Here is a 26457-nt window from a genome sequence, read left to right on the forward strand (position 1 = left end):
TCAGTCATCTTGCACCAGTTCCCAAGCCACAATATAGTATGTAACCCAACATTCGTAGACATATAATGAGCTGGCGTATCCTCGGGTGTAGCCTCTTCCCCACCCCGAGGTTCTAGTTTCTTTTCTCCCGAAAAACAACTTTGCAACCCTTTTAGACATTTCATGATGAAATTCACAACAATTCCTTGTTTACTATGCTCGTTCACTTCACAATGACAATCCACCAATCCCAGCGCGGCTTCACTCTGGCCGTCCTATCCCAGCGCGGCTCTTCCTGACGTCACTCACTTCTCGCCGACCGCCCAATCTCAGCGCGGCTCCACGCTAGCCGTCCTATCCTAGCGCGGCGCTTCCTGACGTCACTCGCTTCTCGCCGACCGCCCAATCTCAGCGCGGCTCCACGCTAGCCGTCCTATCCTAGCGCGGCGCTTCCTGACGTCACTCACCTCCGCTTTGCAGCAGTTCCCCTCCTTTCTCTGCTCGTTTCTCGGTCATGCATGCATCCCAATCATACAATTTGAAATGATCACTTCCGACCAAGCAACCACTTCTCTGACTGTACGTCCACAGTCTGACTGTAATTGTCACCGACTGGCAAATGTCTGTCCACTTAATGAGCAAACAATTGTCTCTCTGATAGGTTTCATACACACGGTAACTTCCGACCAGCGTCCGTTACCCACGCATTGACACATTCATTCCCCCTATCTCGGTCCTACGGGCGATCAATGGTACCTCATGATCCCCTTTCAATGGTCGACAATTACTGTGGGTGTTCGATACACCCAAACCACTTAAACTCTCCTTGAGCCTAAGATTTTCACCGGTTGCGCGCGCTCACAACCTGTTCTCCTTTCACACTACAGGCACTCAACTCCGCTAGACAATACAATTTCAACAACACAATACACACCGCAATCTAACACGCATGACCCTTTTCATACTCACTCTCCTACGACCTGCTGCTTTCTGCCATACCGTCACTCTCCGTCATCTTCCGTGGATCGCCATCCTCCGTCCGCTGCTCTATGGACGCACATCTCCAGATCTCTATGGGCCTTGGGGAAATCTTAGCCTATCTGGATTACCTTCACTCCAGAAGATAAACCATCCTACTCTGCTACCAACTGGAAAGGTGGGAATTTTCTTTAGAATCAGAATAATATTACTAGAGTCCCGCCACAGGTCGACTAGACCTTTTTACCTGTCATAGAGTGTAGAAGGCAATCTAGCTCAACACCATACCCTCAGATCAAAACATCTTCATTGCTTTCCCCAAAGAACCACTGACAAAAAGTCAAGTTTGAAAATTTATTATAAAGCCAAAAGCATTTGTGTATATAAACACCTCAGTAAAAGATTCAGTAGGTATACGGGCACTAATACAAACATAATCCTACGGAAGAGTCTCAATCGACTAAGAAACAACACCAGTATGATTTCCAAGACCACCAGGCTTGCAAGAATTGCTATGATTTGGGTCTTGGTAGGCATGGAAGAAAAGAAGAAATACATCCAGATAAATCTGTCCCTACACTATACTAAATGACATCCCTACAACCAGGTTCTCTCCTAACAAAGGTGTCAGCCGTGGTGACTTCCAAAGAAGTTCAATCACTTCGTTCGGACTTAGCCTATGAACTCATCTTGCATAGTAAAGCTCTCTGCCTACCCAGCATCTTTCTTCGCCCTCGTGCGCTTCTGCTCTGCTCTCCTGTCGGGGCGCTGTCCCTAATACAAAACCCACAATGAGGGCGACACGCCCCGAGGGACGCCCCCCTCTAAGCATCAATTTTCAAAGTATCTTCATTACGACATCTTCCTCCTTGTTCTTTGTAAAATGGCCTTGGGTCCCAGAGTCGTCTTCTCTTGAAGTTACTTCCCTAAAATTCCGCAGCCACTCCTCCATGTCTAGAACTAACATCCTAACGCTCATATACAATGGGCCCTTCTCTACTATCTCTAGTTAACCTTGCACCTGCAAAAGAACGCACATAAATCGATTCGCAGCCCCATGCTACTTGCAATTAATTCTCTAAAACAACCTTCCAGGAAAAGTATTTCCATGATTTAATGTGATGTGAAACATTCCTAGTTTGGCCTACACGGCCTTCCTCCCCACCTGGACCTCTGTACGTTTCGGGATGTCACCCCCTAACATTGGCAAACATTTTCGTTCATTAGAACTACATCATTATAGAAAAGGAATACATTCTCTAACTTAAACACTTCTATATCGTTACATGGATACAATAGTAAATTTCTATATAAGCATTCAAATACATCAATGTCTATTTGAGCATCCTTTAACTGATTAGTATTAAACTATGATACATTTCTAATTTAACATGACATTGGTATTTCAAAGAAACGCTTTACGTTATAGCTATGTAAATTCTGGTACATGGTTTCATGGTTCCGTGTCATTCTCAAACATGATTATAAACCTCTATATATGCGGGTGCAGGTTACTTGTGAATATGATGCACCCCTACAATTTCTAACACAGTTTTGCGCTCTCTCAAGGGTCCAACCTCAAGACCAGTATTTTAGTGGATAGCTTAGCATCTGTATTCAAAAAGGCCATGGGATGGAACGATTGGCAGAAGTTTGCAGACTTGTTTGGTTTTGGAAGCAGCACGATCACTACCTTACACATCGTGGAATTAAGCTTGGAGCAGAAGGAGTTGAAGAGGGCTGAGAGGTGATCTTGAAAGAGCGAGATAAAAGCCTGGTAGAACGAGGGTGGTAGACCGTCTGGTCCCAGGGATTTACACAGTGGCATGTTCTTCAGGGCCTGGCACAGCTCAGTAGAGTCTATGGGCCTTTCAACTGTGGTGTTCAGTGATGGGCTCTCAGTCACACTCACCAAGGTCGGATTGATTGCTGGGACATCCTCTGCTGTCCGTGTGTAGAGCTGCTGGTAAAAGGCTAGGTGTCTGTCTTCTTCTGAGATGGATACGAGCTATGAGGGCTTTAGATCGTTGGAGGTGGAGGTTGTGCACCAGGAGAATGTCCACCTTGTCGCCCTTGTTGTAGTATCTCTATTTAAGGTCCAGCAACGAACGTTCCACTTGGCTTGTTCTGTGAATATGAACTTGAAACCTTTAGAATGGCAAGGTTGTCTACAGCTGCATTTTGAAGGGTTTTAATGATCCTTTCTTGCAACTTGAAAGTTGGACAGGGTCTTGTGCAACATTAGGGGCATAAATGTTCAAGAGTGTGAGTAGTGTTTTATGTATCTCGATGGAGAGTGAGCGTTAAGTACTGTCCCTCTGTCTCTCTTGTGACTGAGAGGGGTCTGGAACCGAGGTGTGCTTTACACAGTATCGCAACTCCGGTCGTTTTGGTGGGGACTAACGCCAAAATAGGGGGGGGGGGATACTTGTTGTGTTTCATGTGGTGTTTTTCGTGCTTCAGGATGAGTTTCTAGCAAAAAAAGGATGTGAGGATCATGATAGAACACATATTTCAAAATCTGCAGTCATATAGTTGACAAGTTCTTCAGAGAACTAATCAGAATATTAGATGTACTAATGTAGAAGGGGCAGGGCAACTAGCGCAGGGGAGAAGAAGCTCCAAAATTCCATCCCATTTATTCCAGGTAAGAAGAAAGATAATAACAAGAAAAACAACAAGAAAAAAACATTACGAGGCCAACAGGGCCCAGTCTTACTCCTCCAATCTTCAATAATGGGAAATCCATGACCATTACCCATACAGAAGTGCGACCCTCTCCTTGTAGGGGGTGGGGTGCAATGATGTCAGGGGAGGAGGGGGTAGGTTGTTGAGTGTTGGCCTAGTCCTCTGTCAAAACCGAGGAGCGTGGGTATCTGGGTCCCCTTGCTCATTCCCTTAGTCTGGGCCCTCTGCAGGCTTGTGACTTGAATACCTGAGTCTATGGATCTGTGGGCGGGCTGCTCCGAGAGGGCAGTGTATCCTGTTGAAGAGGTTCATTTTTCATTTTTTGGAGATTGTGCATTAGCCCCTGCAGGATCTGTCCTTGACTTTCTGTGATCTGAGACTGCAGCCAGTTGTGTGCCATTCAGGATGTAATTCCTTCTAGTTGGTGATTTGGGAATGGGTGGAGTCTCCGTCTCCAATGTCAGTGTCTAGATTCAGAATGGATTTCGCTTCGGCCAAGGGTCTTAGGAGGTGCTGCTTGCCGTTCCAGCTGAAGATGAGGGTGAAGGGCTGAAGGGATGACCCCTCTGATAGGGAATGTTGCCTTTACCGAGAAAGTCTTTGGCAGGACGGAATTCTCTGCACTTTTTCAAAGCAACAATGGAAAAGCCCTGGAATAATTGTATGGTTGAAACTTTGAAGACCAGACTAATCTTTCCTATAGCTACGTTCATATTGGCTTTCCTGTCTGTGAAGAAGTGGATCCTTGTGAAGGTGTCAGGGGCCCCATTCACCTGGGTTGCCACATTCAAGGTTCGATGGGCTTGGTCCAGTTGCAGTAGTGGAGCCTCAAACCCCGGCCCTATTCCATTCCCAGTCAAGTCATGCCCCTCTGTCTTAGAGTCTTAATATCCACCTCAGTCTGCAGTGGTAATGTTGGCTTCCATTAACCCCTTAAGTGCTGCTGACGGCCAATGGTCGTCAGCAGCGCTACCTCCCCAGTGCTGCGCACGACCATTGAACGTCCATTCAGCACTAGTTCTAATGGACAGCGCAGCACTGGGGAGAAATGTTTACACGCAGCTAAGGTGTTAAGAGCCAAGCTTCGTTTTCACACATGGACAAGAAAGTGTTGTGGGACATATGCTAAGTACCTGTCTTAAGATCTCTCCCTGCGCAGGACAAAGCCGTATTGGCCAGCTATTTTCCCCAGCGTAGTCATTAGTTTGATCTCTATACCTTCTTGAGTCCAGATTATGCCCAAGAAGGGTAGAGGTTCATTCTTAACCTAATAAGGAAAGTTGAGGTGCAAAGTAGAGGCTCTTAATGCCGAGGGACCTCATCAATATCACTGCCATGGCCACAAATGCAGTCTGGCTCTGCCTCAACAGTTGTGTCTCAAGTCCTCGATAATTCCTCGTGAGGCGGCAAAGAGGAGACACATCAGGGACAAGCCCTCTTAAAAGCCTCAGCTGAGACCAAGGCGTCACAGTAATATCCCTGTAGCCCGTCTGCCCTCCTATGCACAATCTCATGAGAGATAATCCATACTGGTGACAGGGGAGGCTTCTTACCACTAACAGCACTGGACCCATATCAGCAAAGATGCAGGGGTACTGTAAGTGTTGAAAACCTTTTTGTTCCTCAGCTACCACATGCATAACTATTTAGGCTACCTCTGCCCCTGTAGGCATCCCAAGATCTTCTTCCAGATGTAGAGAGGCTCCCTTTTTTAGGAGCAGTTAAGCCCATTCTGCCCAAGAAAGGGACCAGGGGTACTGCTCCAACGTCTTCCTTTATTGGAAAAAGGGAGGAGTGGCTCCATCCCTTCTTTGCCTTTTATGACAATTTCCTGAATTTCAGATAAAGCTTAAATATGTACCTTGTCTGTTTCTGGTTTGGAGTTAGCATGTGATAGCTATGGCTGTCCTCCTGTCTGATTTTCCTCACGTATATTTTTTTGTTCTTTTAACTAGTTAGATACCTAAGACTGGCCAGTAGGTTCCTTTGCAACCCTCCTCAACTTGAAGTGTGATCAGTCTGGTTCTTGGATGGGCTGATGTTGAATTGGACTGGGGTGTTTCTGTACACTGACTCCTGTCATTCTAAGAGTGCTGCAGAAAATCAGAAAGAGTCCAGTGTGCTCAGTGATCCTTGTGGTTGTGACTGCATCTGGTTTGGTACTCACGTCATCAACAAATGGGCCACACCTTTCTTACCATTGCTCAACTAGAACACTTTGGTTCCTGGGGAACTGACTTTTCAACAGCTAAGCCTATCCTCAGAGAACCCAGTCGGTCGGTGACTGCCATGGATTCCTCGAATAGAACCCAGTGTAGCAGCACATAGTTGTACTCTTACTCAATGAAAATTAGTGAGGTGCACACATCCCACTAACGTTTTCAGTGCTATTAGTCTGAAACAGGGGTGCAGCTGGCTGCAATCCAGACATATCAGGTAGTCATTGGAGCCTGCTTGAACAGGCATAGGTAATACTTCTTCGTGGCAAATCAGTCTATTAGTAGACATCTGGCTGGTCTATTGCGCTTGTTTCAACAAGTTTAAAAGTCACTGTTCACCCATGAACCTCATTCTATATGGGCCTTATCATGCTGATGCACACACCCGTTGATCCCGTGGCATGGTGTGAGGGAAAACATCTTTCATAAATTCTTAGTGGCGATTAAATCAGCCAGGCTTATTACCCCCAGGTCCCTCCGTCCTCGACACCTTCATAATAAACAAGTGGAGATGACCATCTCCCGACAGAAAAAAAAACAACAAGAGGCATGCTGGGACACTAATACTGCCCCTCCCCCCGGGAGTACATAAGCAGTACTTACCCAGCAGACCTCCTGTTCTTTTTTTCTGTCTGTCGACAGATTGGATGGTGTGCTGGTGCTGCTCCTGCTGGGCTTGAGTGGCTTCTCTTCTTCCCCACCCCGCCCTGCTGCCTGGCTGTTTGGGCGCGGGGTTCCCTGGACTGCCTCGTGGCCTGCCGGGCTTGCTGGGAGTCAGTCTGTCTTGGAGCCGGTGTTCTGCTGTGCTCTTCGTGCACCTACCGGTCCTTTGCGGCTGGGGCTGGAGTTCCCGGGAAGTTGCTTCCGGGTCGCGGGCTCGTCTTCCCGAGCTTGGCCGGGGAGACGTGCCTCTCTCGATGGGCTCCTGCTGTTCCTGGCTGTGGAGAAGGTGGAGTGGGGGCCTTGTTCCTGGGGTTGGCCCCCGCTCTGGGTGAGTCCCGCTTGCGGGGTTTTCTTTCCTTCTAGCATGTGTGAGCCTACTTTGTTTGGACGGCTCTCTTTCTCCCCGTGCTTTGCGTTTGTGTAGCGCTGTGTGCCGCGCACTGTGCTTGCACTGTGGGGGGCTTGCTGATGGTGGGCATGTGGAGTCCTTTCAGCTGCTCTTGGGGGGCGTGTGCTGTGACGCGATGTTCCCTTCTGCTGCCTATACGCATTTCCCCATTCCTCGCACTCGTGTGCTTTCTGCAGCTGCACTGCGAGTTTTCATGTTTGCTTCCTGCCGATTTCCAGTTTGGGTTCATTCCGGTCGCCGGCCCGGCTCTGTGCCTCTGCGGCCCCCGCCCTGCCCCCGGGCTGTCTCGGGTGCGGGGCTGGCGCTGCCCCTCGGCTGTGGCTGTTTCTGCTGGGAGTCCGCTGGGTTCCGGTTTGCCCCTCTGTTTGTGGCGCGCCCGGTGCTTTGGTGGCTTTACTTCTGTGTGATGGGATGTCCCGTTCTTCTGGGGCTGCTTGTTTGGAGTCCGGGCTTCAGTCTCGGTGGCTGTGGGTCTTTTCGGGTTCCTGCGGGTCCTCTGGGCCTCTTCTCCTTCTCGGTTCGTTCTTGTGCTGGTACCGATGAAATGTCTCTTCCGGACACCCACGTGGCAGTTCTTTCTTCTTCGTGGAGATGTGTGGCTCACTGGTTTGAGCGGCGGACCCTGATGCAGAGGTCTAGCCAGGGACCGGGGTTCACTTCCCCGCCTCGGCCGGTCTTGGGCTCCTACTTCACCGAACCTGGTCCTTCTCGCCTCGGTGCCTATTCCTATGATGGTGTCCCTCTCTGCAACTCTGAGCTATGGCTTGCTTATTCTCCACTACGCTAGGGATGCCTGGCTGGAGTCCCTGTGGGGCTCGTCCGTTTGGCCCTTGCCTTTCCGTGCTTGGCCGGTTGGGTTTCGAGGGTTGGCGTCCTTGGGTTGCTTTCTTTTTGCGTGCTGCTGGATGGCCTTATGGCTGGGGGTCTCGGGCGCTGAGGTGCTGTGTTGCTTTCCCTGTCCCTCGCCTGTCGGTGTTCGGGGATCTCTATGGCTGCTCGTGCTGGGCTTTGGCTTTGCCTGCGCCCTTCTCTGGGTCTGTGATGTTTTTTCCCTGTGCGGATGCCGGCCTTGTGCTGTTGGCCCCCGCTCTGGCTGTCTCGCCCCCTTTTCTTCTTCTATGAGTCTCGTGGGCTGGTCCTGGATGTGGTGGCTGGCTATCCTTCTGGGTGTGCCGTATTCTGGCGTCATTGTCTCCTGGAGGTGCCGTGGTTTGTGCCGGGGCCTCCTGCTTGGGGGGCTTGCGTTTGGCGCTGTGCTTCGTCCCCTCTTCTTTTTTGGGTTGTCATGCTGCTGCCACCGGTGCCCGCGCTGCTTGCTTCCTGTGTGTACTCAGTGGCTGGTGCTTCTGTGTGCTTGTGATGCTCAGACGCGCTGGTGTTCTCTGGTGCTCCCCCCCTCCTCCCGCGGTGCTTGGGTGTCTGGTGGGTGCTGGTCGGTCGGGCGCTGTGGTTCCTGTGCTCCTCTTTTTTGTCTGCGGGGTCACGTTCTGTTCCTGGCCTGCTGCCTTGCCACCTGCCCTCTTCTGCCTTCTCGGGGGCGGGCGTGTCACGGGGCTTCTCGTTTGGGGGTGCCCCTGCTCTTGGCCACTGTGCGCTTGGGGGTTTTTCCCCTCCGGGGTTGGCGGGGGTTCCTGTCGCCTCTGTGGGGGCTGGTTCCTTTTGCTTGCTCTGCCTTTTTTTGCTTGCTCCTGGGGTTTTCTCTGTTGTTGGGTACTCCCTTCCTGCTTGCTTGTGCCTTGCCCTCTGCTGCTCGTCTGTTTTGGTCGCTTCTTTGACATCTGCCTTCTCTGTGGGGGGCTTTGTCTCTTCGGCGGGCTGGCTGGGGTGGCCTTGCTCCGGTGGTGCCCTGGTTCTTCGCCTTCCCTTCCTGGCTTCTTTGGGGTTGGTCGGCTTTTGGGCTGCTCCTGGTTCCTGTCCTTGGTTGCTTGCCGGTGTGGTGCCAGGGGCCCTCTGGGGTGCTTTGTCCCCTCTACCTGTGTTTGGTTGGCTTGTGCTGCCTTGGGTTCGGCTGTTCTGTTCTGTTCCGCCTTGCCTGCGCCTGTCCTCCTCTGTTCCCTGCGGTTTTGCTGGGTCTGGCCTGGTTGATGGCTGCTTGGGCGCCGTCTGGGTCTTCCTGGTGCTCTGGGCTTCCCTTTGCTCCGGCCTGGGGCTTTCGGTGTTTGTCCTGGGGCCTTCTGTGTGCCTGGCCAGGTTGCTTCTGCTCTGGCTCTCCCCGTGCTTACCTTTGGTTTGCTTCTGGTGTTTCCTGGCCGCCCCTCCTGTTTCTGACGTTGGTGCCTGCCTGGTTTGTTCCTGGCTGCTGCCGTGTCCTGTCGTGTCACCTGTTCTCCAGTGTGGTGTGCTGTCCCCATGCTCCGCTGTCTGCTCGGTGGGTGTGCCTGGTCGGGCCGGGTTGGTGCCTGCATGGCCTCCTGGGGCTGCTGGGTGCTGTTGGCTTCTTGGTCCTTCTGCTCGCGGGGGTGTTTGCTCCCTGGATTTTTCTATTCTCGTCTGGTCCCCTTGGTGGGTGCCTGGATGTGGTTTTTGGCTGGGGCGTTCCGCTCCGGCCTGTTGGGCTCCTTTTTGGGCTCGGGTTCTCTTGCCTGTTCGGCTCCTGGGTGCTTGTTGCTTTCTGGGCCTCCCCGGCCGGGTTTCCTCCTCGGGTCTCTTGGGCTCGAGCCCTTCTTTTTGGGAGTTTGGCCGTGTTTCTGGCCTGTGCTTCTCCTTCCTTTTGGGCTGGGTGCTTGTGCCTGCGCTCTGTTGGCCATTTCTTTCTTTGGCTTTCTTCCGGGTTGTCTCATCTTTCTGGTAGGTCTGCCTGGCTCTGTGTGCCTTCCTGCTGGTTCTGGCCTTGGCGGTCTTCTCCGGTGGGTTGTTTTGGCTGGTCTTGGTGTCCTGGTCCGGGGCCCGGTTGCCGGTTTCTCTGGTTGGCGGCCTCCTTTTGTTTGGATCCCTGGCGGTTTTTTCTTTCTCCCGGCCCTTGTCCCTGCTGTCATGTTCGGGGTTGCGGTCCGGATGTTGCCTGCGGTCTTCCTTTCCTCCTTCTCGGTGCTCCCTTGGGTGACTGCTTTGTTGTGGTTTCCTGGGTGTACTTCTGCGTGCGGAAGGCCGGGTTTCTGCTTTGGTATTCTCCACTTGTTTATTATGAAGGTGTCGAGGACGGAGGGACCTGGGGGTAATGTCCTATTACATATGGTAATCTTCATTACTCCGGGTCCCGTAGTCCTCGACACCTTCATACGCCCCTCCCTCCCTCCCGGGCGGCCGGCCTTCCTGTCTGGGCTTGTTAGTACAGGAGGTCTGCTGGGTAAGTACTGCTTATGTACTCCCGGGGGGAGGGGCCGTATTAGTGTCCCAGCATGCCTCTTGTTGGTTTTTTTTCTGTCGGGAGATGGTCATCTCCACTTGTTTATTATGAAGGTGTCGAGGACTACGGGACCCGGAGTAATGAAGATTACCATATGTAATAGGACATTAGCAAGCCTCAGTCTCTTTACACCTCAGAGTGCTTTATGGTGCTCTACAGTGCTTTATCATGCTGCACAGAGACACAGTGTTTCTAGTCACTCTCTCTTACTTCATCCCAAAAGTACTGTTAGAGTTATATTTGAACAAGGAGATCATTCTTATGACTGTTTTCCAACATCGTCAAAAAAGGAGGGGTTTGGCCCAAAGGATTAGAGGGTAGGTAGGGCCAGTTATACTACATAAGAAAAAAATTACCTATGCCTCTAGTGACTTCACAACACTTATTCATATGAAGTAAGGTGAACGCAAACTAATACGTTTACCTTAGCAGTAATTTTTGCCTTTTTTTTTCTTATGTTTTCCAACATCACCATATGTCCTCAGCTGAGGAGAAAGCACATCTTGGATGTGAAGTGAGCATTGCTTTTATTTGATGCAAACCAGGGATCAGTCTAAACAGTTGCTTGTGACCTTTATAGATAGTTATGTTGGCAGGACGGCTACATATGCCAGGTTTGCAAGATGTATATAACATCAAAGAAAAGAAGAACTGACAGGAACAACTCAGCAGATAATATGAAAATCTTGAGGGGGAAGGGGCATTTGGCGTAAATGTGATCAATGTTCATCACTGTAGGAAAGTGAATTATTATTTGGGGTGGAAAAAGGTCCACCTCAAAGGATAAGGCCACAACGTGCTAGATGTTATACAAATAAAATAAAATAAACCTGTGCTCAATCTTTGGTAGTGTGACACAAGGCAGTTAGGCTTAAATGGAAGCAATGAGTAATGTATTTAAGTAGTGCATAGACTGAGGAAGAAGTCCCATAAAAGACAAAAAAAATCACAATTTTAAACAGAAAAGAAAACTTGTATGAACAAACTAAGAGCAAATGACAAAATCCAATAAGGGAACCTGGAGATATGATTTTCTAAAGAATATAGGCCCAGATGCATCAAGGTAAAATCTGCTGGCAAAGGGGCAGATTCTCAGAATCTGCCCCTTTGCGACCGGTAATTTTGCATTTGGGAGGCATCATCCCAAATGCAAAAATCACAAATTAAGAAATCGCAAAATTGCGATTACTTGCATTTAAGGAATCTCAATTCGAGATTCCTTAAATGCAATGCAGTGCAATGCAGTCCTAGGCCCATAGGAATGAATGGGGAGGTATTCCTTAATTGCGACTCACAATTTGCGAATCGCAATTAAGGAATTTTAAGAAATCACTATTTTGCTATTCCTTATTAGCGAATCGTTATTTTTCGCTATTAAGAAATAGCAAAATGGGTTCTTGATGCATCTGGGGGTAAGTGAAAATAGAGCCAAAAATCACAAAGTGCCAACAATAAGCTATGGAAGCCATAGACCTGGACCTAGGTGCGATTTGAGGTCGACGACAATTGAGCCCATATTGGATACAAAAAGTGGATTAGTCCAGGTGAAAGTCTGGAAGTCAAAAAAATGAAAAAGGTTTCTAAGCTCTAACGCTGAAAAGGCCCTTGTTACATTTTCAGAAGAAAGTCTTCTTTGAGTTGGCTCCCGCTGAAATTGTAACAGCTGTCGTGGAAGTTCAGATGCCACAAGCAGGTTGGTCCCACTGGTGCTATGGGGCTTTGGAGATTTCATGCTGAAAAGGATCTATGTTGCATTGCAAAAGGGGACTTTTTCATCTTTGTTTCAGAGCGGCTAGGAGCCTTGACCGGGACAAATCTAAAATTTCATTTGATCCCCTGAAACTGCCGGGACCATAATGTTTCCTGCTCTCACAGAATCTAGAGGAAAAGTTTCTCAAAGTTTTCAAACTACCTTCTGGTGTTCACACAACTACAGGCATTCACTTCTTAGGCCCCCAGGACCTCAAGGGAGGATACTCTTAGGGTGTTAGGCAGAGGCCCACAGCAAAGTCCGAACCAGGGAAAGGCCTTTTGCATTTGGTGGTGGCCCTGTCTCTACACAGGAGGTTAGCCAGCTCACCCTTGGTGTCTACTTTTTTTTATCCTTGCTGCACTAGGGAGCAGGCCAAGTCCTTTAGGGCTCATCAGATCACAGACTGCAGGTTGCAATCCTCTTATAATTTTACACAGTTCCAAAAAGTCTTCTAAGGAAGGCAGGGTGAGGGTCCTAGCTTTGAAGGGTTCACCAGCCAGTGGGTGGGAGAGACTCCTGGGTACTCTTTAACCAATGGGGAAAAGGCTACCTGGGGCAATCAAGTCCCTTTTTTCAGTAGTTCCTGTTTGCATTAGTGCAAACAATCTCACAGCCCCCTCACTCTCAAAATCCATGGTGGGGAAAACTTTTTCCCTATTGTGCAGAGCCTGAGTGCGCAACCAGAGGTGTGGCTAGGGTAATGTGCATACCCTTTTTTGTGATCACTCAAAACTGGTTCTGAGGATAGGTTTCCTCCTACTGGGTTTTGTGCCATCCTGGCTGAGGGGGAAAAATGGGACTTTCCAAGTGTCACCTAACATATGCTTGTGACATGACAGACCCCTTTGAAATTAATTAAGTTCTTGGGTTTACCCTAGCTGTTCTTCCTGCCAGGAAAAGAACCACCTCCCCAGTGCTAGGCCATTGTCCTTGCTCTGAGAGCTCTTTCACACTTAATTCAGTTCACACACTGGCTGGGCAGTTGATGGAGAGCTAATGCAAATTAGCCGCCAGCACCTTCAGGCAGTCAATCTGACTTTACTTATTAAATATAAGAAATAACCCCCAGATTCATCAGGCTCCTCTTTTGCGAGTCCTTAATAGCGATTATTAAGGAATCGCTATTAAAGACTCGCAAAACGGGATGCATGTAGAAATCTCAAAATTTACAGCGATTTCTACATCTTCCTTATTTGCGATTCGCTAATTGCTAATCGCAAATAAGGAATGACTCCCCATTCATTCCTATGGGCCGGTCAAGGGTGCCAGGGTGTCCAAAGGACACCCTGTAGCACCCCTGAAATGGTGATTTACTCTGGTGTTGCACACACACATGTCCAAAGGACATGTGTGTGTGTAACATCTAACTTAGAAAAATGCACTAAAGAGCATTTTTCGAAGTTTTCTCTATTTACCACGAAGTCAGACTTCGCGGTAAATAGCGGCCAAAAATTGCGAATTCACAATTCTAAAATGGTTCATGAATTGCATTTAAGGAATCTCAAATCGAGATTCCTTAAATGCAATTCTTCACAATTTAGCGATTTCAGATTTTGCGAATATTGCATTTGGGATGATGAATACCAAATGCAATAAAAGCACTCGCAAAGGGCCAGATTCACAGAATCTGGCCCTTTGCGAGCCGATTTTTCCTTCATGAATCTGGTTGTAAGTCTTTAAATGAATTCTTGACTAGTACAGGCCAAACGTATCTAATCTATATTTAGACATTCCCTCTGTGCCAGCCACAGCCTGACCAGTGGCAATGCCGTTTTGGGCTTAGTCCCTGGGGGAGCATTCCATTTCTAATGTCATACATGTTCTACTCTTCAGTACTTTGCACCCTACCTTCTGGGCAGCACTGCCACTGTAGTGGATGGCACAATAGGTGCTGCAGTCCATAACTGGCATTTAACTTTCCATGCCATGGATGTATTTCAGTCCCACATACACTGGCCTTACAGTCCAGGTAAATGTGCTGATCAGGTTTTCAGCCAATTTCGACATGTTCTAGGGGTCAAAGCGCATACACTAGGCATTGGATAGTAGTGACCCAAAAAAATGAAAAACTGGGGGTGACCACCGAAAAAGGGGTCTCTTTGTGAAAATCACACATTCCTCTTATACTAGTACTAGCAGCCCGTCCCAACGTTGTCCGGGTATGAATTGCTGCCAGCCAGTAGTATATTGTTTTGTAGGATTTCGTTTTGATAGCATTTCTTATCTGTGACAGGCCTGTGAAACGCTCCGATTCACAGTGCACTGCTGATGCACTTAAGAGTGCGCGTTCAGTAGTGTGTGAACTTGAGTTTCCCTACTTTATTTTTCCTTACAATATGATACAGCGCGAACTCGACAACATGGCATGAGCACAATTTACATTACAGAAGAACACATTCATTTGTGGTAGGCACGGGAAGACAAATCGATTTGCCTGGAATGACAGGATGTTGAGCTGATGCCGAGATTCGAACGTAGCTCCCCAGCTCTAAAGTTCGCAATTCTAGAACTTGTGTCGGGAGGTGTGTCTAAAAGTATATGTCGGTGCTGGCCATCAATGAAAGAGACCTGTGCATTTTTCAAATGGGTGGTGAAAAAATATGAGTATGTTGCTGGAGATGTGGGCCGCCGTGCCACCAATGTACTTACCGGGGGAGGGTAAACACCCATTATTCCGCAACTTTCTTTCCGCATACCATCACTCCGCATACTTTCATAACGAAAGTACCATGACTCCGCAATGTCATTATAACGCATGGCATTACATTTTATATGCTTTTACCACGCATACATTTACATCGAAATTCGTTGTAAATGCATGAATGGTAAAAGCATGTTTTTTTTTTATGTTTGGATAAGGTAAGTATGGGTATAGGGGTATATGTTTTGGGGTACTGAGGTATATGTTTTGGGGTGTTTGGGTATTTTAAGGGTTCAGATATAGTTTTGGGTTATGGGGTACAGGGTTAGTTTTAGGGTTTAGAGGTAGGTATGGGTTTTGGGGTACAGGGGTATTTTTAGGGTTCAGGGCTAGTTTTGGGGTATAGGGGTATTTTTAGGGTTCAGGGGTAGGTTTGGGTTTTGGGGTACAGGGGAATTTTAAGGGTTCAGGGCTAGGTTTGAGTTTTGGGCTACAGGGGAATTTTAAGGGTTCAGGGCTAGGTTTGAGTTTTGGGGTACAGTGGTATTTTTAGGGTTCAGGGCTAGGTTTGGGTTTTGGGGTACAGGGGTATTTTAGGGTTCAGGGGTAGGTTTGGGTTTTGGGGTACAGGGTTATTTTTAGGGTTATGGGGTAGGTTTGGGTTTTGGGGTACAGGGGTATTTTTAGGGTTAATGGGGTAGGTTTGGGTTTTGGGGTACAGGGGTATTTTAAGAGTTCAGGGCTAGGTTTGGGTTTTGGGGTACAGGGGTATTTTAGGGTTCAGGGGTAGTTTGGGTTTTTGGGTACAGTGGTATTTTAGGGTTCAGGGCTATGTTTGGGTTTTGGGGTACAGTGGTATTTTTAGGGTTCAGGGTAGGGGTAGGTTTGGGTTTTGAGGTGCAGGGGTATTTATAGGGTTCAGGGGTAGTTTGGGTTTTTAAGTACAGTGGTATTTTTAGGGTTCAGGGCTAGGTTTGGGTTTTGGGGTACAGGGGTATTTTTAGGGTTCAGGGGTAGGGGTAGGTTTGGGTTTTGAGGTCCAGGGGTATTTATAGGGTTCAAGGCTAGGTTTGGGGGCACAGGGGTATTTTTAGGGTTTAGAGATAGGTTTGGGTTTTGGGGTACAAGGTATATTTATAGGGTTGAGATGGGTTAGTGTTTAAGGGTGTTTGGGTATTTTAAGGAGTAAGGGTGGGTTATGATTATGGGGTGCAGGGGTATTTAAAGGGAGAAGGGTGGGATTAGCACACAATATGAGACATGGCATGAAGGGCGGAACGTACCACACGCCCCCAGCGTTTGTCACGCCCCCAGCACACGCCCACAGCACAACGCAGACACGCCCACAAGGGACTACTTTGCTGGCACTGTTCTTTGACCTTTTAAATGTATATGGTGGGCGTCTGCATAGCCTATGTCCTTCTGCTGCAACTGCCCTTTCCAACGCCGTATTGGGTGTTGTGATTGGTGCTGTGATTCCTGAGATTACCCGCCTCAAAGTTTTGGGCTCTCTCTTTATTATATTAGTATGGATGTCTAAATGTTGTCAGCCACCTAACATGTATGGCTGTATTTGTTCAGTAAATTTTAATTATACCAAGCCATATATCGTTTTCAAGCATACTGTAAGCTGTCATTGAGACAGCAGTCAAAACCTAGGTCCTCGGTATCACGTGCCAGCAACTGGTCTATGTGTCTAAACCAGGTCTTAATTTGAGCCAGTGGTTTCCGATGCCCAGCACTGACAATCATCAACACTGGTGCTTTTCATGGGCACCAGTTAAGGGCACATTCATTTATGGCAGATTAAGTGATTCGGCCAGTATCACAGGGTGTTGAACTGACGCTGAGACTCGAACCTGGTTCTCCAGCTCCCAAGTCGGCAGCTCTGCCCATTACGCCACACCCTTTCCCAACTTTCATGATTAGTAGTTGCTTCAGTTTTAGGCAGCGCTAACAGGAGAAATGGGCTAGTGCAAGCTGCCTCCTGATGAGAGCCCCGGCACTTTTTTTTTTACAAATTAACCACTGGTCTAAACCTGCCCTTCTTGAGACCTTTGTTACCAGTGATGTGAAATGGAGCCGGGGGGAGGAGGGGGGGGGGGGGGGGGGGGGGGAAGTTAACTCGTGCTCAGCTACTCCTTTTGCTACACAAATGTGCAAACAATACTCCTTTGCAGAATCATACAGAAGCTACATAAGTTACTGATATTTCTTTCTTCTTCCTTCCAAGAAGGATCTCTACAAGGCATGCGCCACAGAGAAGTCAACAGTGTTTCTTCTCCATGCTGTTAATTTGAACAGTGCCAAAGCCATGGAGTTTCTAGGCAGAAAATATGGCACTCGAGCACACACTGTTAGTATAACCATTCAAATGATTCATCTGCTCTCCTCAGCCATACGCGTGTTTACACACATTTCTTAATCCTAGATGTAGTCTTGTTTGTGCGAGAATGCCCTCTGACGATAGCACTTGTGCTTTATGTGCACCAGCACTAGTGGTATTACGTAAGGGTCCGCGCACACGTCTGAGGCCCCTTTTGTTATACCAATGGTCACGGGTGTGCGCAAAGGGGGCGCAAACGCCTGTTATGCCTCTGGGGCACTTTGTGTAATACAGCCCCTGGTGTTCTACTTCAGGTTCAGTATTGGACTCTTCAAGCAACCCTTTCCATCGAGTACATTTTAGTGACAACGAAGGGCTCATTATTTTGACTCTGATTAATTTTGAATGTGAAAAGATTTTGTAATATTGCAGGCAAAAGCCCAAACATGCCAGCAGATCGAATTCAAGTGGGAAATTCCTGATTCTCGAATTACATTTTTTTTCTTTATTTTACTTGTCTCTCACCTAAAATTACCTCTGTTTCAATGCATGTCAATGGGAAAATGCATTCTCCAGATATATTTCGAAATCTCTCTCTGTGAGCTGAAACATTGGCAAGTGCGAAGGTCCTTCTCCCAGATCATCAGTTGAGGTCATTAATACTATGTACACCTAAATTCACCTCTTTATTACTTGTTTAATATCTGCATAGATCAATGAACTTTTGAAAGTTGACTAGCTAGCTTTCCAGTGCGCTTGTCTTGGTAGTCGATGTACCAAGTTTGCTGTACGTTTTTAGGGTCCCTTTGAACAAGAAACATTATTTGTATTAGAATCGCAATGTATGCAGCTGCTGGTGGATGATGCTGCAAGGCATTTTCTGCTACAACACTCCACAATTGAAAATTACTTGTAAATCTATTAATTTTTTTCCCAAGAAATAAGCATACCCCAATTATCAGTATTTACTAACTTTTATTGCTGTTAAATACACTTGCACTCACACATTTTATTTTTTTGTCCCGGTCTACTTAAATGTAATAAAAACAGTAAAAATATCACCCTGCAATTTACCTTCGACATACTTTTCTGAAGCAAATTGTTTTCTTATTTGGATATTAGAGGCAACTCCTACATCAACCAAAAGGCTTAGCATTCCTGATTCAAATGCAACCAAAATAGTGGACAGAGACAATTTAATCTTGTTAATGCATCTGAAGTAATTAGTCATTTTAAAATCATCCTGAAGTCAACTGGAATAATCTCAGTTTAAGACGTAATCGTAAACTAATTTTCAAATCGTTCTCAGTCATCAGGAAGATTCTTATCTCATGAAGTAATCAAATGGTCATTTTCAAGTCATTCTGAAGTCATCAGGCTCAGGTTTCTAAACCTTGCTGATGACTTCAAGAGCTTGATGATGTCTGATGACGTGAAAATGACTTCTATAGTAGTTGGATGATCATCTAATGACTCTAGGATGGCTTCTAAAGTAATCCTGTTTGACCAGGGCCGTCTTCCATGTAACACCTATCATTATTATACCATAGTTTTGCCACACACAACACCTGTCTCAACCACCCTCTTTGATGAAAAAGACTGGCAGTGACAGCACATACAGGGCATGCATACCGTTTGAAAACATCAGGTGCATGTGGTGTCAGTGTCTTTTAGTGCAGGTTTGATGCAAGCTGCTGTTCTGTTTAGGCCTTCCCAATTCAAGATGGCTGATGGTCTAGATGACCTTACAGTGCCTGTGGGGAATAAATATGGGGGGAAACAGCCCAAATTGTAGGATTGTCGAAATGAGTGTCTTACGTTTGATTCAGGTGCTGTCTACTGGGGTTGTTTAATGGGTTTCCCCTATACCTGGAGATCAGCATAGACATGTGTCTGCTTCCTATAAAATAACTGGCGCTTCGCTTCCTATGAAGAACTGAAGTTGAAAGTTGAATGGATGTTTTATTGAAAGTGTTATTAATAACAACTGCTGGCTTACGACTCACGAGCACTACACAAAGCTCCTAAATGAAGTCCTGTTTTGCCTTCTTTTCAGTATGGACAGCTTCTAATGCTGGCGGCTGGCACTGGGATTGCACCAATGCTTCCCATCATGCAACACATCACCGACAACGAAGACGACGAAACCTTTGTGACCCTGGTTGGATGCTTTAGGAATTGTAAACATATTTACATGAAACCTTTTCTTCAAGACCAGTCTCTTTTCTGGAATATTAAAATCTTTTATGCACTGAGCAAGGTAAAGTACCCTATGTTGTGCTTGCTGTACACTGACGAGCCCCTTGCGTCTGCGTTGCGTGACTCGTGGGTGTTGTGAGTCAGTGAGTTTGATTTGCTCTGGCATGCATCAGATCGGATCAAATGGGCAGCTTTATGCCGCCTACGTCACAGATGACACAAACACCCTTCTCTATCATTAACTAATCCAAAGCTCTTGCTGTGGAGTCCGCTTAATTCTTACCTCTACCTTAAGACATGCCCTGAAGATGTTTCTGTTGCAGCCTGGGCGTATATAATTGCCTCAGCATTTCTTAAAAATACAACTGGGTTTTGGTTACTCTTATCAGCCGTTCCCAACTATAATGATTTATCACATGATGTGTATAGGTAGTGGGAGCCGTTTTTCGGGTTTTATCCTTCAAAGTTTACTTTCCTGACGGTGATAGAAATAAAAACAAGCATTGGTAAATGCATTATAGTCCTAAACAAAAGAAGTGGGGGGACTAATCTAGTTAGGCAGTATGCCAGTGACATCAGGGCATGCGACATCACGGCGCACAACATCGATCCGCTACATCACAGTGCACGACATCACAGCACATGACATTACACATGGCATCACAGGAATTGACATAGAAAGTGGCATTACAAGCCACAACTTTACAGGAAGTGACATCACAAGAAGTGACATCAGATCTAAAGCCCTCACATATAGGTTTAGCAGGTCTATCATGTGTACGTTTGAGCGCATTGCGAGGATAATAGCACAGTGAGCTATGGAAGATGATATGTGGCTTCTACACCTTGCAATGCCCCAGTTGTATGTAACTGATCCTGTACATTAATTTACAAACATATAATTTATTGTACATGTAATATGCATGTGTTGATGTACACCCTGCATTGGAATGATAGGGCTATATAAGAAAAAATAGTGGTACTTAAATTATTTCAACGACTCTCCAGGAGAAGCTTACTTCCCTACATAAATGCAATTAGTTTTGTTGTAAATACTGGGTAAAGATCAACACATCTGAAATTCTTACAGTGCATGCATATCTCCTAAACAGGGACTGAACAAAGTGAAAAGCTGCCTCTCTTAAGTATGTGTGAAGTGCTAACAAGGTGTGAGCATTTGTTTCCCCTCTGCTTCATTTGTGTCAGGTGTGAGGCTTCTGGCTGCTCCCAGCCAAGAGTCTCGAACAAAAGGAGGCCTGATGACCCCTCAAATTTGGCCTATTTAAGACTCCAGCAGGAGCCTTAAATAAGAAAGCCCCATCCTGATCCCGCCTGCACGTTGTTGCTTGTTGCAGAAGGAAAACAGACAACGTACTGGCGCTGCTGAAAGTGTCCCGGTGTTTGGAAATTACACTGGGACGATTTCAGCACATTATTCAGTGGGGCCCAAATTCTCTGCAGGGTTGACGGCGTTCACCCTATGATAAAAGTGTTTGGACGCCATCCATCCACATGTACCCCTTACTCATTCCCTGGTTTTGCCTATGTGATTAATGATAAGCTGTTTCTTGTTGTAAGATGTAGCTTACTGAGTAGTTGTACAATATAAGTTAATGAAAGTGTTATGACTTGTTTACGTAGAAAAAGGCAATATATTGTGCTGTTACTTGTGGTATAGTGCGGGTAGGTAATAGCAAAATTTAGAAAAATGAAAAGAAAGAGGGATATAGTATAACTAATTGATGTAATACCAATATTATGTGTTTAGAGGAGTTCTGACAACTTTTGGGCCGGTGCCACTGCGCCTGCTGCATCATTGAAATCATGATCCAAGTGCCTGCAAGATAACTGCACTTGTGACTGCTTATTTAGTAGTTACATATAGCAATATATGGAGTTTTGAGGCATTCTGACACCTTTTGACCCCTGTGCTACTGCACCTTTCAAATCACGTCCCTATCGCCTGCTAGATAAATGCACTTGTGACTGTCTTATTTAGTTGTCAAATTTAGCGTTTGGCCCTTGTGCCACAGCAGCTGCTGCAACATTCAAATCAAGCACATTTTAACTTCACAGTAACTGCTATTGTGACTCCTTGTTTAGTAGTCAAATAAACAATATTATGTGTTCAGGTAAGTTCTAACCTCTTTTGGGCCCAGTGCTGCTGCACCTGCTGCACCATTCAAATCCTTAACCTGTTGTCTGCAAGGTAACTGCACATGTGGCTGCCTGTTTAGTAGTAAAATATAGCATAGCTCTTGTATATTACCTTTTTTTCATACAGGGTTTGACCCAAAGTTATTGCTTTACATGAGGACACATTCATTTTTGGCACATGGCGATTACATGATGTAACGTGATGTTGCATGTCCTTGCTTAGACTCGAACCTTTAAGCCAATTCTTCTCCCCTTTATTATTATTTTTTGGGGCAAAATCTTTTTATTACACATACATGCAGAATATACACAATTGACACCAGTATTGCATGTTTTTACAGCTTTGAAAATACATGGACAACATGTCTCCAGTTACTTTATTCCCGTTGTTATTCAAGGTCAGTCAGCGGCACACAAAGCATCCCTCTATATTTGTTCCATGCCCCCATATCTTGGTCCATTTTTGCGGGCAACCTCTACCCTCTACCCTCAAAAAACGATCTTTCAGCTTGCATACACCAATTCATGTCTGTCACCGAGTCGGTATCGAGGACCGTTCATATGCCTCCATGACATTGCAATGTTATGCTTTACGACTATATATCCCAGGGAAAACCAAGTTATTTCTTTCGCAGTTAGGGCCGTCGCATCCCATATGTTGAGGGGGCACCATCGAGGTGAGACCTCCAACATGTTCCCACACAAAGATAGCATTTTTTATGTTACTGTGTCCGCCCCCCATAAAGTGCTCTCAAATAATTCCCTCGGGTCATATTCCTCCCCTTTATTTTAAACATGCAATGTTTATTACAACATTTTGAGATTGATTATAATGACCAAATAGATTACGTTGAAAAAATCAATCCGATAATGCCTACGAACGGCAAAGAATGATACTGAGGTATGAATAGGAAATGCCACAAATGTTCTAAGGCTAAAGCAACTGCTTTACACAACTAATAAAAATCAAGCATTCCAGCATACTGTTAGAAGCTCTCTGCCTTTTCCGTGGGAAGAGATCTTATCTTGACAGTGAATGGGGATTAAACAAGGGTGAACTGTTGTAAGAGATCTAATCTTGACAGTGAATGGTGCTTAAACAGTGTGACCAGGTTTAGTAAAAGTATTGTAAATGCGTGCAGCCAGGGGAAGTTAACCAAAAAAAGTTCCACACAAAAGCGAATGAACACAGTAATTCGGCTATGGGAACTGATACGAGCCCCCATTTAAGATATATTAAATACAAGATCTGCGCAAGTGCTGTGCAGGTGAAACTTAAAAAGAGGCCACAGAGTTAACCTTTCCTTTTGCTTATCAAATTATTACAATTTTGTGTTTGGTCACTCTGAATTCCTTGCCCCGCCATTTTGTCTTCATAGACGCTGTCAGTTGCAGAAAAGAATAAATATTGCTCTATGAAAAGGTTTCACCTTCATATACCTTTATGAGACAGATTCTACATAAACTTACTTAAAATGTCCAGTATTGAAAACTGGACATCCCACTGCTCTGTTGGTGTAATCATACCTCTCAAACACAAAGACGACAATTTTTGACAGAACATACTGTCATGCCTCACAATATCATGTGCGGCATAATGATGCAGTAGTTTAGGCACACACTGAATGTAGGGCACACAGTTCTACCGATGAGATCAATGTGCTTTGTTACTGATAAAATACTGTATGTTTGCCTCCCAATTGTCCTATAGGATCACACATGTTTGCAAACAAACATTTTAAAGTGTAAAGCCTGAGAGTTATGGACACAGTGCTTCCAGGAATGGTGCAAGAATTTTTAGTGTTTGAAGGAATATGCTATTTTGCCACAGAATGTTTCCCTGTAAACAGAGGAGAGGATGTAGCCTTACAGCTAGAGCGGTCGACCTTGAAGCTGGGGAACCGGGTTCGAGTCTTGGCAACAACGCTCAACATCCTGTGATTCTGGGCAAATCATTTAATCTCCCTCCGCCTAACAAAAATGAATTTGTCCTTCTGTAACGCAATTGGTGCTCATGTAAAGCGCTCTGATACCTGATGTCTCGGGGGCAAACAGCATTTACAACGCTGGTAATACCACGTGGGTAGGTTACAAAGTGGACGTTACATCATCCGTGTTGTTACCACGCATGGCATTACATCGCAAGTCGTTTCTACGACTTGCGCTGGATGGCGCGCAATATCAGGGAATGTGTTGGATTTTAAATCCAACATTCCTTGCTGATTGCACTAATTGGAGTAGGAATAGTAATTTATACTATTCCTAAGTCCAGCTCGCCATCTAGTGCAAGTCGTAGAAACGACTTGCGATGTAAAGCCATGCGTGGTAACAACGCGGACGATGTAATGTCAGCGTTGTAACCTACTGCGGGGTAATTGATGGAGTAGTAACGTCATACATTCGTCTCGGGTCTAGTCGCGCTATATAAAACTCCCCACAAAAAAAACAGGAAATGTTTTACGCCATATGCTCTTTTGACTCATAAGTAGACGGAGTAAAAACGCCTATGAAGCATTGACCCTGAGTAACTCCTTCACATTCATCAACCTCCTTCCTAACTTTGTCGACTACATTGCTCACTGTGACTTCTTCTGTCACGCATCAGTGAATAGAACCTTTTATACAATAACTTCAGCTACCGCACATCGTTGGGCATAATTTATTGCATATATCTGCATATTTGAGCAAAAAGCAGATTATACTGGGGGGAAACTACCTGGTAAATAATAGGACACCTGGATTTTGTTGCATTAAGTACAACAATCTGCACGCTGTGGCCCATTTTTGAGGGTCCATCCTGGAACAAGTGATCATTATCTCAGCCAGTTATTTCTGAACACATTCGTGTCAGATTTTATCAGATGTGATCATCGCATCTGACTATGGGGCATTCACGATTAAGGCCTTTGGTTTCTTTATTAGCTTATTTGTTGAGGGACATTGTTAATTTTATTTTGAAACTCAAGGTTATTACTTGTGCATGACCCTCACTTCAGTTATTTTGGTGTCTATTCCACACCATGAAAAAGTAATGAGTAAAAACAACAAAAGTGGTGGGGAAAATGGAAATAGCGATTCCAAGAAAGGTGGCAGTCTTGGATGGCAGTACTTCTTATCCCTACACCCTTACTTTAATTTTAATATCAGTACAATTAAAAAAAAAAAACCTTTATATAACATGCAACAGTTATGGCCATTGTTTGAAAAATATATATATACCTTTGCAAAGAAAAATAGCAGTTGGCGCAAGGATTTGCTTTCATATATGAAATGCGTACTGCAATACCCACAGTATAGCCAATGAGAGAGTCGCTGCTTGCTATCAGCTATTGTACCGGAGGGTTGATTAGGATAGTTGAGGGTGCTTCCTTTTCCGCTCAAACGTTCATTTGTTTAACTTGTTTTCTTTGCTCAGCTGATGGCCTTGAGTGCTTTCAATTGATTTTCCCTTCTTTTGTACTTTTAGGAAGAATCACTGGATGACCTTCCCTGGAGCTATCGAGAAAGAACACATCTAGGCCGCATAAATTGTGACTTCCTCAGACATGTGATGGACTCCTGTCGAACAAAACCATTTGTGCTCATATGTGGTTCCTTGATATTTAATAAGGACATGGCTGACTGTCTGAAAAGCCTCGCAGTACAAGAAGAATCATGCTTCATATTTTAGTATTTGTAGGTGGACACCTTTTTTTATCTGTATTCTTCAGCCAATTTTTCAAATTTGCATTTTTTGTTTCACTAGGTCTATTTCCTGAATATTTGATCACACTGGTAATCAGTGTTTTTTAAAATAAATAAATGCTATCTTTTTAACCATTTTTGTCTATCATTTTTGGAACTGAATAAACCTATTCTTTCACGCCAATAATAAAGAAAAATCGATAGAACCAAAATCTGTGGTATTAATTGTTAAAATACATAAACTCCTGTCGAACAAAACCATTTGTGCTCATATGTGGTTCCTTGACATTTATTAAGGACATGGCTGACTGCCTGAAAAGCCTCGCAGTACAAAAAGAATCATGCTTCATATTTTAGTATTTGTAGGTGGACACCTTTTTTTATCTGTATTCTTCAGCCAATTTTTCAAATTTGCATTTTTTGTTTCACTAGGTCTATTTCCTGAATATTTTATCACACTGGTCATCTGTGTTTTTTAAAATAAATAAATATTAATTTTATTTTGAAACTCAAGGTTATTACTTGTGCATGGTCCTCACTTCAGTTATTTTGGTGTCTATCCCACACCACGAAAAAGTGAGACAGAATATAAAGTAATGAGTAAAAATAACAAAAGTGGTGGGGAAAATGGAAATAGCGATTCCAAGAAAGGTGGCAGTCTTGGATGGCAGTACTTCTTATCCCTACACCTTTACTTTAAATTTAATATCAGTACAATTATTTAAAAAAAAACATTTATATAACACTCAACAGTTATGGCCATTGTTTGAAAAATATATATATACCTTTGCAAAGAAAAATAGCAGTTGGCGCAAGGATTTGCTTTCATATATGAAATGCGTACTGCAATACCCACAGTATAGCCAATGAGAGAGTCGCTGCTTGCTATCAGCTATTGTACAGGAGGGTTGATTAGGATAGTTGAGGGTGCTTCTTTTTCCGCTCAAACGTTCATTTGTTTAATTTGTTTTCTTTGCTCAGCTGATAGCCTTGAGTGCTTTCAATTGATTTTTCCCTTCTTTTGTACTTTTAGGAAGAATCACTGGATGACCTTCCCTGGAGCTATTGCAGGATGCCCGTGGTCCCTGCAAGGGACCCCATAGGAGGGCAGGCCCCGTAGTATCACCGAGGATGCAGACAGCCAGCTCATCCGGGAGGGGTGGGCGGCGCGAGGGACAGTGGAGAGGGACGGGGTTATAGGTATATAGGGGAGGCCCCTCCTCCCACGCGCTCTCTTTGTCTGCTGCCCCCTCTCCTGCCAGGTCGCATCCTTGGATGCCACCAGGCCCATCCAGCCGCAACGGCTGTAGCCAGTCCCCCCCCTCCCCCTTCCAGGTCCCTTATTTGGCCTTCCGCCTTCTGCCGGTACACCCCAGCAGCCACCATTTGCTGGGATTCAGGTTAGGACAGGAATA

The 26457-nt window shown here is 45.6% G+C and overlaps 1 protein-coding gene across 1 annotated transcript in view; it reads left to right on the top strand.

Moving 5' to 3' along the window:
• The window catches only part of CYB5RL (cytochrome b5 reductase like), a 182197-nt gene extending 156946 nt beyond the window's left edge, over nucleotides 1-25251 (top strand). Inside the window, exons 6-7 of the mRNA XM_086952629.1 lie at nucleotides 19059-19262; nucleotides 24825-25251. Of these exons, the coding sequence (XP_086808755.1) occupies nucleotides 19059-19262; nucleotides 24825-25028 (408 nt within the window). The 3' untranslated portion in view covers nucleotides 25029-25251. The remainder of the gene's footprint in view (nucleotides 1-19058; nucleotides 19263-24824) is intronic.
• Nucleotides 25252-26457: the final 1206 nt, after the last annotated feature.

The sequence above is a fragment of the Lissotriton vulgaris genome, chromosome 1_1 (assembly GCF_964263255.1).
Source record: "Lissotriton vulgaris chromosome 1_1, aLisVul1.2, whole genome shotgun sequence".
In the NCBI taxonomy this organism is placed as follows: Eukaryota; Metazoa; Chordata; class Amphibia; order Caudata; family Salamandridae; genus Lissotriton; species Lissotriton vulgaris.